The following is a 16,566-nucleotide window of genomic DNA, read 5'->3' as shown; positions in this document are numbered from 1 at the left end:
TGTAACATTGGCTCAAGTTCCTGAGAATAAGAGGCATCTCTATGATGATGAATTTGTGCATTTCCTTTGATAATTGCTAAGCATACAAAAAGAATGGGTGCACTTATGGAAATCACTCTTCTTATATCTTTGACACTGTAAATCAACAGTTGAAACCCAAACACAAGAGTCTATTGAATAAAGTCATGAGATGCCAAATTTAAGTGAACAATGACATAGTTTTCCAGTTCTTTAACTCAGTGACATTCTGCTACTTCTGCAAACTCATTCACATTTAAAGGGATAGTTCACCTTAAAATAAAAAGTCTATCATTAATTACTTACCCTCATGTCGTTCCACACTAGTAAGATCTTTGTTCATCTTCAGAACACAAATTTAGATATTTTTGATAAAATCCGATGGCTCAGTGAGGCCTCCACTGACAGCAAGATATTTAACAATTTCAATGCCCAGAAAGCTACTAAAGACATATTTAAAACAGTTCATGTGACTACAGTGGTTCAACTTTAATGTTATGAAGCAACGAGAATACTTTTCGTGCACCAAAAAAACAAAATAAGATTTAATTCAACAATATCTAGTGATTGGTGATTTCAAAACACTGCTTCATGAAGCTTCGAAGCTTTATGAATATTTTGTTTCGAATCAGTGGTTAGGAGCGTGTAACAAACTGTCAAAGACATGTGAACAACTGAAATTTCGAAACACTTATGATGTAACGAAGCCTCATTTACTGAAATCACGTGACTGTGGCAGTTTGATACATGCTCCAAATCACTGATTTGAAACAAAAGATTCGTAAAGCTTCATGAAGCAGTTTTTTTAAATCGCCCATCACTAGATATTGTTGAATAAAGTCATTATTTTGGTGCACAAAAAGTATTCTCATTGCTCGTTCTCACAACTTAATTTGGTGATAGTACAATGTGTTAGTGAAGTTGGAGTATTTTTCATAATATAAAAGGAGCAAAAGGGTTTTCACACTTTTCAGACAGTCCCTTCAGACCGCTCATAGAGACCAATTTATATATTATAAAGCACATTTGAGGAAAATTGGGTTGTTGTAGCTCATTGTCTAGGTTACTATAATTGGAAATAGCTGCATTCGTGTTTTAACATTTAACTCATGAGTTATTGATCGAAGTTAAAATCTGAATATATGGCCAACTTTACTCAAGGAGTTAAGCACTGACTGCATTTCTTTATATTTGAGTCCAACAAGTTCAAACTCTATGAGCAGTGCATTTTGTATGCATTAATTAATTTATGTAACTAACTGAAACACTACTGCCAGCCAGCAGGACAATTAAAGAGGAAGTGTTTGTCCGAGCTCACAGCAAGGGAACACAAAGTTTCTCGGAGGTGCGTAAAATCCCAATTTTTTCCCACCACCATGTCCCTTTAGGGGCTTTGTATACAGGTTTGGAACATGAGTCGTAACAATTTATTTTCAAGTGAAAATTGAAAAAACACCCAAACAATAGTTTAGTCAAACTTTTTATTTTTCAAGTCAAAAAACAAACAAAACATAGATACAGAGAATGAAGTAATCAGATTGATTTCTATACAGTGGCAAATTCTCTTAATTTAAATTCTCCTTTCCCCATAAACCTGACCCAGTTATTACTCAAACTCAAGAAAACCCTGTCTTTTCCATTTATACTCTCTTGCACACACACACACTTGCACACTCACACACACCATTACTGGGAGCCTGGGTACAGAGTATTAACTGGATTTTTTTTAAACAACCATGAAATTGAAGGCAAACAAGGGCATTAAAGAGACACTGTAAGAACTGCTCTCCAATCTAAGGCCTTAAACCTAAAGCTGAAATATGCAAGAGCAACAAAGTCTTTTACAAGTCAATAAAACCTTCCTGCAACTACCACCATCCAGTTGGAAGAGTGAGTTGAGGAAACCACAGGCACCACTTGCTTTCAGATTTAAAGAAAAAGGTAACGCTCAAGATCTAAATGCCTCTAAAGCCCAAGTTAAACCAGTCTCTGTCGCCACCTACTGTTCAAGCATAAGATGACTGTCAGAATCAGCTGATGAAATTTAGGTTGACAAATGACCCCAAGATCTTTGATGACAGAGATGAAACCATGCATATTCAAATGAAACAAACCAAACTGCACCCCCCACCCCACCCAAAGCACTTAATCTAAAAAGCAGAAACTGACCCAACGACAATGAAGCCAGCGCAAGAAAGTGTAAAATGCTTTTCCTCAGTAATTCACACAAAAGATTCAGTTGTACTTGATGCAAATATCAGAAAACAAAACAATTATACACTTGTTAGATTAAAGGGTTGAGTGCTAAGGACAGGGAGTTTCATAAGATTTAGACCTAGGTGGTTTAAAAATGTTAACATGGTGCAGCTTATGCAAAGCCATGCTCCAACCCCACTCTTAGGATAAAAGAAATAAAACCAAAAAGGTAACTTCACACTCCAAGACAGCTGGTTACCTTTTTTTTTTTTTTTTTGCAGTTATTGAAATTGTAAATTACTGGGCAGATGCTGGTGAAGGATATAAGGCTTGCATCATTTGGGGACAATTGGATAGAAATTTGATGCCTTAAATCAAGCATCCGTTCCCCCTCTCAGATTCCTACAGAAGAGGGCAATCACTACACAACACTTTTACCCATGTCATGGGCTGGCATACATTAGACTACAGTATTACAGGACATTTTAATCTGCACAATGCGTGTCAGCTTCAACACGTTTCTAATAAACAGCCACTGCCAACCACCTGTTTCTTCAGAAATAAATTTTTATAAGTCAACTCAAATTAGACAAAATCAACATTAATATTTAAACAGTTCTCAGTTCTGACCTAGAAACATCAAAACTGGGAACAAGCGCTTATTTACACAAAGGAAGAAAGAAAATGCTATAAAAAAAAAAAAAAAAAAAAAAGTGAGAAAGGTCAGTTTCCTCCCTTTCTATTTATGTTATAGAGATTTAAGGTTTCATTTGAAACTTTTCAGATACAATCCACTGTTTTCTGTTTGAAGGCTTTTGGCAATACTTCTTAGCTTTCCTTTATATCCAACACTGAATTTTAGAGAAAAAGTAAGGGAGAAAGAAATGACAATGGAAAGAGGACTATGAGTGATCATTCCCTTCCAAAAGCAGTCAATCTCCTGCATCTTTCCACTATTTTTGAGTTACATCTCTCCCTCTAAACTTAGAGCGACCAAAATGGTCTATACAAAGGCAGCCTTGTTTGGCTTATAGTTCAAACCTCTGATATAACAGATGCAACCACTGAAGCCTGTTTAGTGAGGCTATTTAAGAACAGTTCAAGAAGCCCAAAGGGGAAAAAAAATAAAAAAAAAGGAAAAAAAAAATAAAAAAGGACGATGTCACATGTGGGATCCCAGGTTCCTCAGCCTTCCCTGTAAATCACAACAACCCCAGCTGAGTGGCTTTCCTTCAGTCTTTATCCTAGGGTCAGAGTGCCTTTCAGGGAAGTAGCATGAACCCTGGCACCAAACATCTTTAGTTATTTTCTTCATCGCTATCGTCAGGGCTGATGGCTGGGCTGTAGGTCGGAGAGGTGGGGCTGTAGCCAGGAGAAGTGGGGCTGTAGGTGGAGCCCTTGGGACTAGTTGGCGAGTAGGTAGGGGACGTAGGCGAGTATTTTGGAGAAGTTGGAGAGTAAGTCGGAGAGGTGGGGGAATATTTTGGGCTGGTTGGGGTGTAGGTGGGAGAAGTTGGAGAGTAAGTAGGGGAAGTAGGACTGTACTTGGGTGTAGTTGGGGAGTAGGTTGGAGAGGTGGGACTGTATTTGGGTGAAGTGGGCGAGTACTTTGGGGAAGTAGGGGAATATTTGGGGGAAGTTGGGGTATATTCAGGAGAGCTGGGACTGTAAGAGGGGGAGGTGGGAGTATATTTTGGAGAGGTGGGGGAATAGGATGGAGAGCTCGGGCTGTAAGAGGGCGAGCTTGGGGTGTAGGTGGGTGATTGCGGGGTGTAGCGCGGACTGGATGGAGAGTAGGATGGCGAAGTGGGGGAGTATGAAGGAGAGGTGGGGGAATAATTTGGGCTGGTTGGGGTGTAATTGGGAGAGGTGGGGGAGTAGGACGGTGAGGTGGGACTGTAAGATGGAGAGGTTGGGGAGTAACTGGGTGAGGTGGGTGTGTAGTTGGGCGAAGTTGGGCTGTAGCTCGGAGATGTTGGGGAATAGGATGGGGAGGTTGGAGAGTAGCTTGGAGAGGTGGGAGAGTAAGACGGAGATGTGGGGGAATAAGACGGAGATGTGGGGCTGTAACTCGGCGAGGTTGGGCTGTAGCTGGGAGACGTTGGGCTGTAGCTGGGGGATGTTGGGGAGTAGGATGGTGAAGTCGGGGAGTAAGATGGTGAAGTCGGAGAGTAAGAAGGTGAAGTCGGAGAGTAAGAAGGTGAAGTTGGGGAGTAGCTTGGCGATGTTGGAGAATAAGACGGCGAAGTTGGAGAGTAGGAGGGTGATGTGGGCGAGTAGGACGGAGATGTGGGGCTGTAGTTCGGGCTGGTGGGAGAATAAGATGGTGAAGTTGGCGAGTATGATGGAGAGGTTGGAGAGTAGCCAGGGCTCTGAGGGGTGTATCCACCAGGAGAACGAGGCTCATAGGCAGGAGAGGTTGGAGAGTAATTGGGAGACAAGGCTCCTGAAAGAAAAAGATAGGCATAAGAGAACAGTTTGGTTTGCAACCAACTAGTACAACAAAGTAAACAACATCCATTATTCTTAAACAGAATAAGACAAAAATGGACAGTGGAGTAACCTGGTGAGGGGATATAAGGGCTAGCTGGCCCAGGTGATCCAGGAGAACCAGGAGTAGGGGACCAGGCAGGAGAATAGCCAGGTGAGAAGCCGCTGGCATCGGATGCGGCGCTGGGAGAGAAGCCTGCAGCACCTGGTGTCATTCCACTTCCTGTATGGAGGGGAAAAAAAAAAAAAAAAAAAAAAAAAAAAAAAAAACAGGGCATGAAATTGAGTTGGTCAACATATACAAGTGCACGGTAAATAAGGGTGACAAACAAAACTTTATGTAGCAATATCTTACCAACACTGGGAGACCAGGCACCATACGCAGGAGTGGCTCCTGTATTCCAAGGAGTCATGGCTGGAGACATGCCACTCATAGGGCTGGGGGCAGAGCCAAAGAACATGCCTGTGGCTGGGATGGAAAAAGCAAAAGTTAATCAAAGGTTTAGATTTGAGGACAAATGAGTATGCCTAAATTAAAGCTATAAAACAATTAAACAAGGCAATGAGTTTGACTTACGTCCTGCAACACTGATGCCAGGGATGTTGGTGGGGATCTCCATGCCATACTTGCACTTTTCAGCATCTAACAGCAGGTCAAAGCAGCCAGTGCCTGCAGGAGCTAGCTGTCCCAGCATGATGTTCTCAGACACTCCCTTCATTGGGTCACATTCACCATGTGAAGAAGCTTCCATCAACACATCCACCTATAGAAGAAATGGACAACATTAGACATTAAAGTTCTTTACAAGACTACCATTTTAAAATGTTAAAGAGCCAATTAATCAAATCTCACAGTCTCTTCAAAAGAGCACTTCATGAGGGGTCCAGTGTCCTGCCTGTTGATACCGTGACGAGTGATGGCCATCAAGTGACCCCTGCATGTCATTGTGTCACACAGCAAGGCAAGATGGCGGTAATTAACGTAAGAACCGTCGAAAGAGATGACATGGTACAACTCTCTTTCCAGTGCCTTACGCACAGCCTCAATACCAAGAACCTGCAGGTGAAGAGCAGACATTTCTGAATATGATTTGATGACTTAATAGGTCACAACCTTTAGACTATTAAACAATCCTTACAGTGAAAATCTCCACAATGTCATTGGAGGTGGTCCTGACAGGGTCAACGTCCTTCTCACTGAGGACCCTCATGAGACTGACTCCATCCGTTTCCAGGATCCACTCCTGTAGGGCTTTGAATTCTCCCTCTTCTGTGATGATGATTTTCTTCTTGTTGTCTGTCTGTGGAAGATGCATGTACACCTACAGGTGCAGAGAGTGAAAGAAGTTAAGCTCCAATCTCATGGCCATCTGATGTCATTTTATCATTTTATAATTCAGGAGGGTACCAATTAGCATTCCCCATTACAGTCACCATCCACCCTCAGGAGCATTAAGTTATGCACCTTTTTGATGAGCCTGCACTGCCACATGGGGTGGCAGGTGATAGTCTGCACCAAAGTGAACTTAAATGCTGTTAAAGAGGGAAAAATACCTTGCTGATCTGCTCAATGCCTTGCAGGGTCATGTCTGTCAGCATGTTGGATTCAATGCAGCGAAGGAAGACGTCGTCATCCATCTTATCCACTACCTCCTCATCCTGGACATAATATCCAACATTTAGGATTCAATATCGAGAGAGAAGAGGCCAGTTATGTGCATGCACCAGTAAATTCAAATTACAATAAGTTACCTCTTGGAACTTGTTCTCATCACTATTCATGATGCGGATTCGCAATACCAGTTTCTCAGCATTGTCATCATTGAAGATGCAGTTTAGGTCATCACCAAATCCTAGGAGACAGACAAGGATTAGAGTTTGATAGAAATGTACATTCTTCAAAGTCCATTCTGTTTGCCATTTAAAGCGTTTAAAGTATTTATTCAATAATAATCTCAAGCCCACCTGCATTGATCTTCTCTGCAATTTGCTCCATGGTCAGCTTACGGTCAGTCATGTGTTTGCGGTCAAGTTCAATACGCAGCAGCCAGGGTGAAATGCGGGTCACATCGAAGTCAGGCATCTCATAGTACACGTTGACCCACTCCTGATCCTCAGTCACCACAGTGTTCTGTGGGTTTGGGTCATAATAAATGGCCGTGTTGGCAGTGACCTTGCGCAGGGTTGTGTGCTCCAACCGACACAGGATATCTTTGGCCCTCTCTGCATCACGGGCCGCTTGGCCCAGGAGAAAGACGGTCAGTGAGGGGGGTCTTGGGTCGCTTGGAGATGTTGATAAGCTCTTTGAGACGAGGCACACCGAGAGTGACGTTTTTGGCGGACACACCGGCATAGTGGAATGTGTTCAGGGTCATCTGAGTAGCAGGCTCTCCCAGAGACTGGGCAGCCAGAGCACCAACCATCTCACCAGGGTGAGCCTGAGGAAAAAAAACATCAATTCAGCCAATGAGCCTACTTGTAAAAACTGATTAAATTGGTAAGATGTTATTACTCCATTTCATTTATGTGAAGAGATTTAACTGCACTCAGCAAGCATTACTTACAATGGATTGGTTAAATTTGGTCTCAATCTCTCCCAGCAGCCAATCAAAAGCCTCTGTGCTAAGACGGAACTCCTCAGTCATTCTCTTAGAACAGAGGGTAGAGCGCAGGTGGATGTTGAACAGCAGAGTTGCATTCTCCTGGGCTTGCCTGCTTAACTGGTCTTCACCATTTACAATAACCAGCTTCTTACTCAACTCGTGAACTCCTACAAAAAACAAAATATTCATGTGATCATTACAAGGCCACAAATGGACTGCTGTGGAGTACAAACGTAAAGGGTAGTGCCACTACAAGGAAGAATAACTTGGATTATATTAATAGGTGTAAAATGTCAAGCTTGAAGCCATTTCTTTAGTCAACATACACAAAGATGTAAAAGTGGCCTTTATAATCAGCTTGCACAGGTATGCCACAAGACAGCGGTAAGCTATAGGGATCAGTCGTCAGCAGGCTTTATTTAGCCGCCACAAGCAGGAATCTTTATTTAGCTGGGAGACCCGCTCAAACACTGACAGCCTTATGGTGGTTAAAACACTGTATACAATCTAATACAGCTGTTAAAAAAATTAGGATACCTAAAATAGTTTAACCCACCTTCAACTACTCGTACTGGGTTAAGGTCAGTTGGTGTCCGAGGATTGATGCGGAAAATCTTCTGAGCATTCCAGATCATTCTGGCCAGATTGCACGGTAGTACCACCTATGGGAAGCATGTCAGTTTGGGTCTATGGATATATGATATTGATGATGCTTATATATGTTACTCTTAAGGGACAGACCTTGCTGTCTCCTGTGGGGAAAATGGCCCTCAGGATCTCTCGGTCTTCCCTCATCTTTTCAAACTCTTTCTCTAGAGCACTCTGGACATGGGCATTGGTCATCACATCTTTCACCACATCTTCTTGTAGAGTGCGGCGAAGAGCTCGTTCGTTGGTGCAGTCAAACCTGAACCTGTGCGATTAAAGAAAGAGGTGGAAAGTCGAATCAATGACGCAAGTCAGTAAATCACTTGTGTATTGGCTCTGAGCAGATGACCAAAAGGCTTACTATCTATGTCCTTGTTAATTCGGATTAATATAGCTTTATTAAGATATTTAGCTTGAACTATTGGCAATATATTAACATTCCTGGAAATATTACAGTGAACACAAACAGCACTCACTTCTTCTCAAAGGCTTTGTTGGATGGCTTAAGTGTCGCCATGTTTTGGAACTCCACGGCCTCTCCTGCCAGCCCATCCTCTCCATACCTCAGCTGGACAACCTGGTTAATTGAATTTCTGACTGTTGCATCATACTTTACCATAACCGACTCCATAGACTTGATCAAACGACGCTGAATATAACCTGAAAGAAAAGATTCATCAAAAGCCATGAGGACAATTTCAACCTTTAACCAAGACAATTCTGATGCCAATTTAACACATACTTAGACAAGAAATAAGTATTACATTTTTAATTTCAGATTACATTTAGGCTTAGCCCCCAATAGCTGCTCAATCCATGTCTGTTCATTACCTGTCTCAGCAGTTTTGACAGCTGTGTCGATCAAACCCTCTCTGCCTCCCATGGCGTGAAAGAAAAACTCAGTTGGTGTGAGACCGGCCAGATAGGAGTTTTCCACAAAGCCTCTACTTTCTGGACCATAGTCATCTTTAATGAAGTGAGGGAGAGTGCGGTGTTTGAAACCGAAGGGGATTCGCTTACCCTCAACGTTCTGCTGCCCCACCACAGCAATAACCTAAAAGGATGAAGGAAAACCAATATAGAGAATGATCAAATTATGTGAAACCTGACATGGACCACATTTGCATGTACATTTTCAGATTTAAAAGTCCATTTTCTAGTTTCGACTTTAAATTGAGCCTTTCAATTATCAATACTCTTACCTGAGAAATGTTAATTTTAGAGCCTTTTGAACCAGCCACCACCATGGATTTGAAATTGTTGTACTCTGACAGTGACTTCTGTGCAGAGGATCCAGTCTTGTCTCGAGCATCGTTCAGAATACGGTTGACCTGGTTCTCAAAGGTCTGTCTCAGAGTGTTACCTGGGGTGGGCTCCAACTCATTGTTGTGAGCTTTCTCAATGACCTGAGAAAGAAGTCAACATGCATGACTGCATTCATGTACGAGAGCCTTATGACATAGCCTTGATATTAGTTACATACTTAATAATGCCAACTCACCTCTATCACATCTTGTTTGGCCTTCTTAATAGTGTTCTGAATGTCCTGATATGTAGCCTTATCAGCAATGGAGTCTCCAATACCAATAGAGTGACCTGAAGCAGATGCAATGGTAAATAAAATATTTTTGAAGCAAGTGACTTAATATTTGCATGATTACAAAACTGAATTAATCCCAATTTGTGTTCTTTTTACCTTCAATGAGCAGCCAGTTGTTGACGACGGTCTGGATGTTGGAATAGAAGAGTCGTGTGATGTCATGGCCCATCTCAAGGTATGAGATATGGACAAGAGAGCCAGCTGAGGTTCCCAGTGACTTCTTACACAGGATCCCCATGATCAGCTCACCGTTTTCCACAATTACCTGCAAAAAGACTTGATGAAGGAAAACGTATAGACTTCATTTTGCATAAAAATTTCAAGGTTTGGGGCTGGACTACTGCACCTTAGTGTCTCCAGGGGAGATGTGTTTATAAGGGACCGCTGTCCTCTTCATCAGGGTGAGTGCTGTGTGTTCGGATTGCATTAATGTGCCCAGGGATGATCAGGCTGAAGATCTGTTTGCCCGTCCAGAGGGGTCGAGGCTTCAATATAGCTGGTTGGGGCACTTTCCCATCCCATGTAGAGAGAAACATGAGGAGGTTCATCACCTCACCCTAAAACAAAGCAGACAAAAGGAAACAGAAGAGGGCAAAGCTCTTCATTAGCATGAATATCATGTACTTCTACCTAACACAGGGTTTTTCCTGCATTGAAAATATTTTGTTGGCTGCCAAAATTAATCTTTGTCCTGCCAAAAAGATTTATTCGCTCATTTAATGTGATGATACCTGCCATTTTGAAGTACCAGTAAAACCTGATACTGTATGTCAAGTGATCCCCACTTTAAGTCTTGGATTGTCAATGCAAAATAATAGACCTGACACTTTTCCTATGTAATGTGTTAACGTGTGGTTCATTTTATTACTAACTTTTCAAACCACTCACTCAGACTTTAGATATAAATTTACAGATTTTTAAAATCATCCTAAGCACTTTGTTTTATGATCTGTTTTAGTGATTATTTTTTATTTCATGGATAAACAGGTTAAGTTAATATCACAAACTGTTTCTTGGCATTTATTGTCAGTACTGGGCTCACAGTTCACATGGGTAGGGTACTTTGTACTGTGTTTGGGTGGCCATGTTTGTCCGCCACCAGCGTAGATCATTTTTGACAAGAAAAACCCCTGTAACAGTTCATTAAATTCATAATTCGGTCCCACCACTTTGTAAACGTACCCTCTCTAAGAAGACATCTCTCTTGGTGAACTTGCGCACAGCAGTCAGTGTGTCCTGCACAATACCCATGACGGGTCTGTTGGACTGTGGTGTGACAATCATACGAGGGACCATGGCCAGCTCCTGGATCTCAGCACGGGTCTCCAGAGATTGCGGCAAGTGCAGGTTCATCTCATCTCCATCAAAGTCAGCGTTGTATGGGGTCGTTACACTAGAAATAAGAGATTTTCACTTTTAAAATCTTTGTCATTTTCATAAAACCAAAAACCCTTAAATTAGAACAATGCTGCTAAACATGAGCATTTGCCATTTCTACAACGATTTGTTTTTGCAAATATAATGGATGGTAGAGCATACCAAATCTGTAAAGTACCTACCCATTAGGGATGTTCATTTCAGTTTTTTTTCCTAACTGACAACCAAAGCTCGTTAACCGATCATTAACCGTTAACCGACAAGTTTGTTTAATTAGAATGAATAAGAGAGACCCATTAAAAACAACAATCGGTTTTCCATGGGTTTAGTTTTACATGCGCAAATAGCAGCATAAACAGAACATGAGGATTCACTCATCGCCACATCACACACCTGCAGCGCTTCTGTGAATGGAGAAAAACAGATTAAAATTATATATATAAAAAGGAATAAATGCGCTAATTATATTTCACTTAAATTAACAGATTAACAAAACGAAAGTGTAATATGTCGAGTTTCATTTCATTTGTGACGCACTCCAAAAACAAGTTCACGGAAAGGAAGCTGATGGCAGAAAGCAAATCCTTGTTTGTTTTCTCTATTTTAGAAAAGCACAATGTTTTGTTTTTATTGTGTGTACACAAGTAAACCCATTTTCTCTTATCTGTATAATGGATTATTAAGCGGTTTCCGCTGTTTTAAAGAAACAATTCAAGTGATCGCGCAAACGCCTCACACACACACACTACGCGAGCCTAATGGCGGTTTTAGTTTCCCTTTAAATTAGTTTTGGCTTTATGTTTATAGCTTTTATTTTTCATTGCTCCATTCTGAATACCATTAAATTTAAAGGATCTTGTTTTTTTTTTCCCCATCAACTAAATTTTATAGATATAACGTATTTAACCATGCAGCAAGCTTTCTCAAAAAAAAAAAAAAAAAAAAAACACTTTAAACTGTTTAACCACTGTCGGTTAACCAGTTAATTATGAGCATCTCTACTACCCATGTATCAATCTATAAACAATGTGACATACCTGAGGTTTAGTCGAAATGTTGACCAAGGCAAGATTCGTACTCTATGGCCCATCATAGACATTTTGTGCAGTGTGGGCTGTCTGTTGAAAACAATGATGTCCCCATCACACATGTGTCGTTCAACCTAGAAAGAAAACAGGGGTTTCAAATACTGTGCTCACTGTAACCAAAAATTAATTATATTCTAATATTAACCAAGGTAAGGACCAACTTTGTATCCAATCTGAAGGTGAAGGTCACTTGGTTTAGGGTGGAACCGCAGGTCAATTCTGTCTCCGTTGTCACGGATGATATATTTGGCTCCAGGGTACTGACTGTTACCTCTCCTCACAAGCTCTTGGAGTCTGTAAAGTTAAAAGGGGAAAAAAGAAAAATATCATTAAGAGCATAGAGTTACAAAGTCACTGAGACAAAGAAATAGTGTAGAATATTTCATAAATGATGTGCATTCATTAGAATGAAATACTTCCTAATATTACCTGTCAATGTTAAAGGGTGTGACGATCTCAGGGAAGGTCATGTTTGCAGCAATGGAACGAGGAACTCCCACCTGGTCAATCTGCAGGTTGGGGTCAGGTGTAATGACAGTTCGGGCAGAGAAGTCTACACGCTTTCCCATCAGATTACCTCTGACACGTCCTTCCTTACCCTTTAGCCTCTGCTTGATGGATTTTAGCGGGCGACCAGACTTTTGCATTGCCTAAAACAAAAGCATATGACAGCACATTCTTCATTAAGCATTCTGCCTTCTACTGTTAACTTTCAGTGGACCAAAGACTAAATATGTAGTTTAAATATCAAATATATTTTGATTGGTTGCAACTGTCGTATCATGTTTTATTTTGTTTGTAGACAGACGTAAGGCTGGCATAACAAAGTCCAATTCATTTTTATTTTTACTTAATACATATTTAATAATAATATTAATCAACAGTTCAATAATATTGTTCACTTTTCTTAGTAATTTATAATTATTGTTAATAAAAATAATGAATTACTGAATTTTTATTAATACTGCTAATAAGCATATAATTGTTGATACTCATACAAATAATTGGCAGTAGCCAGAATTCATATTTAAGATAGTGTAAATCTTACCCTAGGTAAACCTGGCAATTCATTGTCCACCATAGTGGCCACGTGGAACTGAAGCAGCTTGACATCCTCTGCTATAACATGCGCTGCAGCTCCACTCTGCTCATTTCGCTTCAGCTGGTTATTGATCTTCACAATGTCAGCCAACTTGTGCGTTAAATCATCCTAGGGGGAAAAGAGCGTACAATTAAAATATCCGACAGCCATCAGTACAAACCTCTCCAATACATCAGACTTCTTTCCCACTGTTCAATAAGAAATACTAACCTGGTTTCGAGCAGAGCCCTGCATGACCACAGCTGGTCTCACAGCAAGAGGGGGCACAGGCAACACCGTGACAATCATCCACTCAGGACGGGCGTATTTGGGGTCCATGCCCAGGATCATGTCCTCTTCATCTGAAATGCGTTTGAAGATCTCATGCACACGTTCAGGGCTGAGGAGAATCTTCTTCTCCTGAGAGTCTTCATTCACATGCTTCCATTCAGCATACAGCTCCAGGCCAGAGCGACGGATACGTGGCTGGTATCTGCCACAGCCTCCATGACCCTTGAAATGCAAGGATAAAAATCAGTTTTTAAACAAGCATGAAACCTTCCACAGTGAGCTTTAAATGCAAAGGAGAGCATTTGTGTGATTAGATAATCAGTTCTGTACCTTCTCTTTGGTGAGGTCTTCCTCTGTCTCCTGCTGCTCCACTCCAAACTTGTTGTCCATCTCCTCTCCACCCTCACAAATGTTTTTGCCTTTACAGAGGTCATAGACGTGGGTCAGACGCTTACGTGGCTGCCCCTTCGACTTGGTCAAGATGTCTTTGATTTTTGGATTGTTCTGGATAAAACAAAATTAAAAGTTAACCATACAGGAAGGAACATTGACAAATCGCAAAGAACTGGCAAAATTAAAAATATGGCATACCGCGTCCACAAGCAGCTTTGAACAGAAGAAACACACACAGCGGAGGACCTTCATGATCTTTGTGATGAAGCCAACATGAAAGACTGGCTTAGCCAGCTCAATGTGACCAAAATGACCAGGGCACTCAGTCATGTTACCTAAACAACAACAAGTAATTAAGTACACAATGCATAAAACATTAACAGGAACGTTTAAAAATCAAAAACAAATACTACACATTAAAAATCTAATTTATGAACATACCTGCACATGTCTGGCATCTGCCGGACCTCTCAATTACACCTTGCCGGGGGTCCATGAGTCCCCCCAGTTTAGGGCGTCCTCCCTCCGTGGTCTCGGGGTACTTGATACCCCCTTCAGTAACGGACATTCGTTTCTGAAAACAATAATGGAAACAGTATTAAAATGTCTTGCATTTTCACAAGTGACACAACATTGGTAAAAACAGATACATTCACTAATAAAGTTTGAACAAGAGCAACATCAAGTTTATAATGATTTTAGATGCAAAATGCATAATTCACCAGAAGACATTTTTTTAAACATTTCAGTTTGAAATGTAAACAAAGGCTGTTTAATAATTTTATAATCATGTGTTTCTGTAAATTACATTGTTGCACCCATAAAACACACATTAACCACAACATGAAGTGTCTGCTCAAAACTGCATTCAAACCATTCATTAGAAAATATTTCAAGGTTTAAAAGGTTATGAAAAGGATGACATTACTGTCTCATAAGCATCACAGCTCAACTCAGAAAATGCAATTTGCTCTACATTTATTGTAAAACATAAGTGCACTTTATTAACTAAATTTATTTGAGCCTTTTAATTAAATGAGTCACGAATATAAAACTTCACATATTTTATTGCCAGTAAGGGAGACGCAGGGAACAATGTGGAAACTTGGGAGTAACTCTGGGTCTACCATGTGACTCGAAAATCGTCAAATAAAGTAAACAAACAATAAACATTTCAACGAGTTAAAATTATATATCTTCAAACATGATTGTCCGTGTCTTGCTGCTAATTGTTAAAGTATGACTCTTGTGTAGTGTTTGTTCAACTTTCTAAACACATGCTCTTACTAGAGGCAAAAGTGGCTAGCCGGCTAAGTTAGCAAAACACAAGTTCACAGAAGACACTGTATGTTAATATCTGTATTTAATAGGATTTTAAGACGATGATGACTTGAGTAATACAATAATACTCAGAGAAGTAAGAGAATACCCCTTCCAAAGAGCAAAACCTACAAGTTCATCTGGGCTGAGGACGCCGAATTGCACTCTCTTGATGAGGCGCAATGGGCATGCGCTGTCGCTGGAAGGCGGTCCGTGCATCCTGTCTATTCAAAGAGACGCGTCCTCCCCCGGCACGCCGCTTTGTAAGAAGGAACACCTCTGAAACGCCACCAAGACTCTCCTGGCACCCAATGGTGACCGGAACTTGTCCGATGGCGGTTTCCCAGTGACCACCGTGTCTTGCTACTCAATGTGCTTTTCAAATTTGTGTTTATATACTAGCTATTGTGGCTACCAGCAAGCCCCTTCCCTTTCCCCGATCTACACGGCAGTGCGCTCTAAGCGCATCTGAGAGAAAACTGCTCTCACACGTCTTTATATAGACTGGATGCTTTGCTACAGGTTTACACAGTCTACTTGGCAGGGGCTGAACAGTCAGAGGGCGGGTTACGGATCGACGTTTCTGAGCGTTTATTGGCTGTGAGACTGCAGCATATGAATAATTCATTAAAATTGACGCAGGACCAATGGAGTTGTGCGCTTTTGATTCCAGCGAATCTCACGTAGGTGGAGGCGGGACATAACGTATGAAGAGATTACATTGGTCGGTATAAGCAAAGGGCGGATCCATGGATACTTAAAACATGAATATTAAATAAAATTCGGCAATCTGAAACATTATTCGTCAAACGTTTTCTCAATATTCATGAGCAGGGAGCATTTGACCAATTGCAACCAACGCTTGGCGGCGGTAAAATAACTTTGTTACTGCCCGCCTTCTTTACGAGCATTGCCGATTTTACCCGACTGATATTTTTTCACCCTCTGAGCAAAAATAAAAAAAACCTGTGCTGTTCCGTCCGTCTCGCTCTGGATCAGCTAAGAGTGCTGGAAAAGAAGCTCGTGCGAGAGGCCTACACCTACCGTCAAGGATTAACACCATTATTTTTGTTTTAAATATTATTTTTATGTCATTCAAATTATTAACTTGCTCTTATTTTGTACATTTATTAATATTTCTAGAATTATTTATTATGATTTATCTTGATTTATTTGTGTTCTACGGGAAAATGCAAGAATCCACGAGGTCGAATACAAACAGTGGCCGGACGACATGAGCGTTTCTGGGTATGATCAGCTGGAAATGCCGCTGAAAGCCTAGGGCTTCGGACAGTACATTTTTAAATGAAAAAACATCCGAGAAACGTTGTATATTTTAACATTTGATATTTTTGAAACTATTTTGAGAATTTGTACGTTATAGCAGTTCACTGTAAAATAAAAAAATAGAATTGTACATCCAGGCCATGTTGTTTCACGAAAAGGCGCTAGCTTAAGTTT

The 16,566-nt window shown here is 40.9% G+C and overlaps 1 protein-coding gene across 1 annotated transcript; it reads right to left on the bottom strand.

Annotated features, from left to right (window-relative positions):
* Window positions 1–1,485: 1,485 nt before the first annotated feature.
* On the bottom strand, window positions 1,486–15,582 carry polr2a (RNA polymerase II subunit A). Its single transcript, XM_048171539.1, is given in 30 exon segments — window positions 1,486–4,660; window positions 4,778–4,927; window positions 5,060–5,173; window positions 5,282–5,468; window positions 5,558–5,761; window positions 5,844–6,026; window positions 6,259–6,363; window positions 6,457–6,557; window positions 6,670–6,973; window positions 6,975–7,142; window positions 7,269–7,474; window positions 7,864–7,969; window positions 8,049–8,220; window positions 8,432–8,615; window positions 8,787–9,009; window positions 9,158–9,361; window positions 9,457–9,551; window positions 9,652–9,820; window positions 9,902–9,934; window positions 9,936–10,112; window positions 10,738–10,948; window positions 11,970–12,094; window positions 12,182–12,314; window positions 12,450–12,670; window positions 13,069–13,230; window positions 13,333–13,614; window positions 13,723–13,896; window positions 13,984–14,120; window positions 14,227–14,359; window positions 15,238–15,582. Coding segments are annotated over 30 exon segments (5,898 nt in total). The 5' UTR covers window positions 15,325–15,582; the 3' UTR covers window positions 1,486–3,512.
* Between the last annotated feature and the right edge of the window lie 984 nt (window positions 15,583–16,566).

This window comes from Megalobrama amblycephala, linkage group LG20, assembly GCF_018812025.1.
Source record: "Megalobrama amblycephala isolate DHTTF-2021 linkage group LG20, ASM1881202v1, whole genome shotgun sequence".
Lineage (NCBI taxonomy): Eukaryota > Metazoa > Chordata > Actinopteri > Cypriniformes > Xenocyprididae > Megalobrama > Megalobrama amblycephala.
This window is presented reverse-complemented; position numbering and strand designations above follow the sequence as displayed.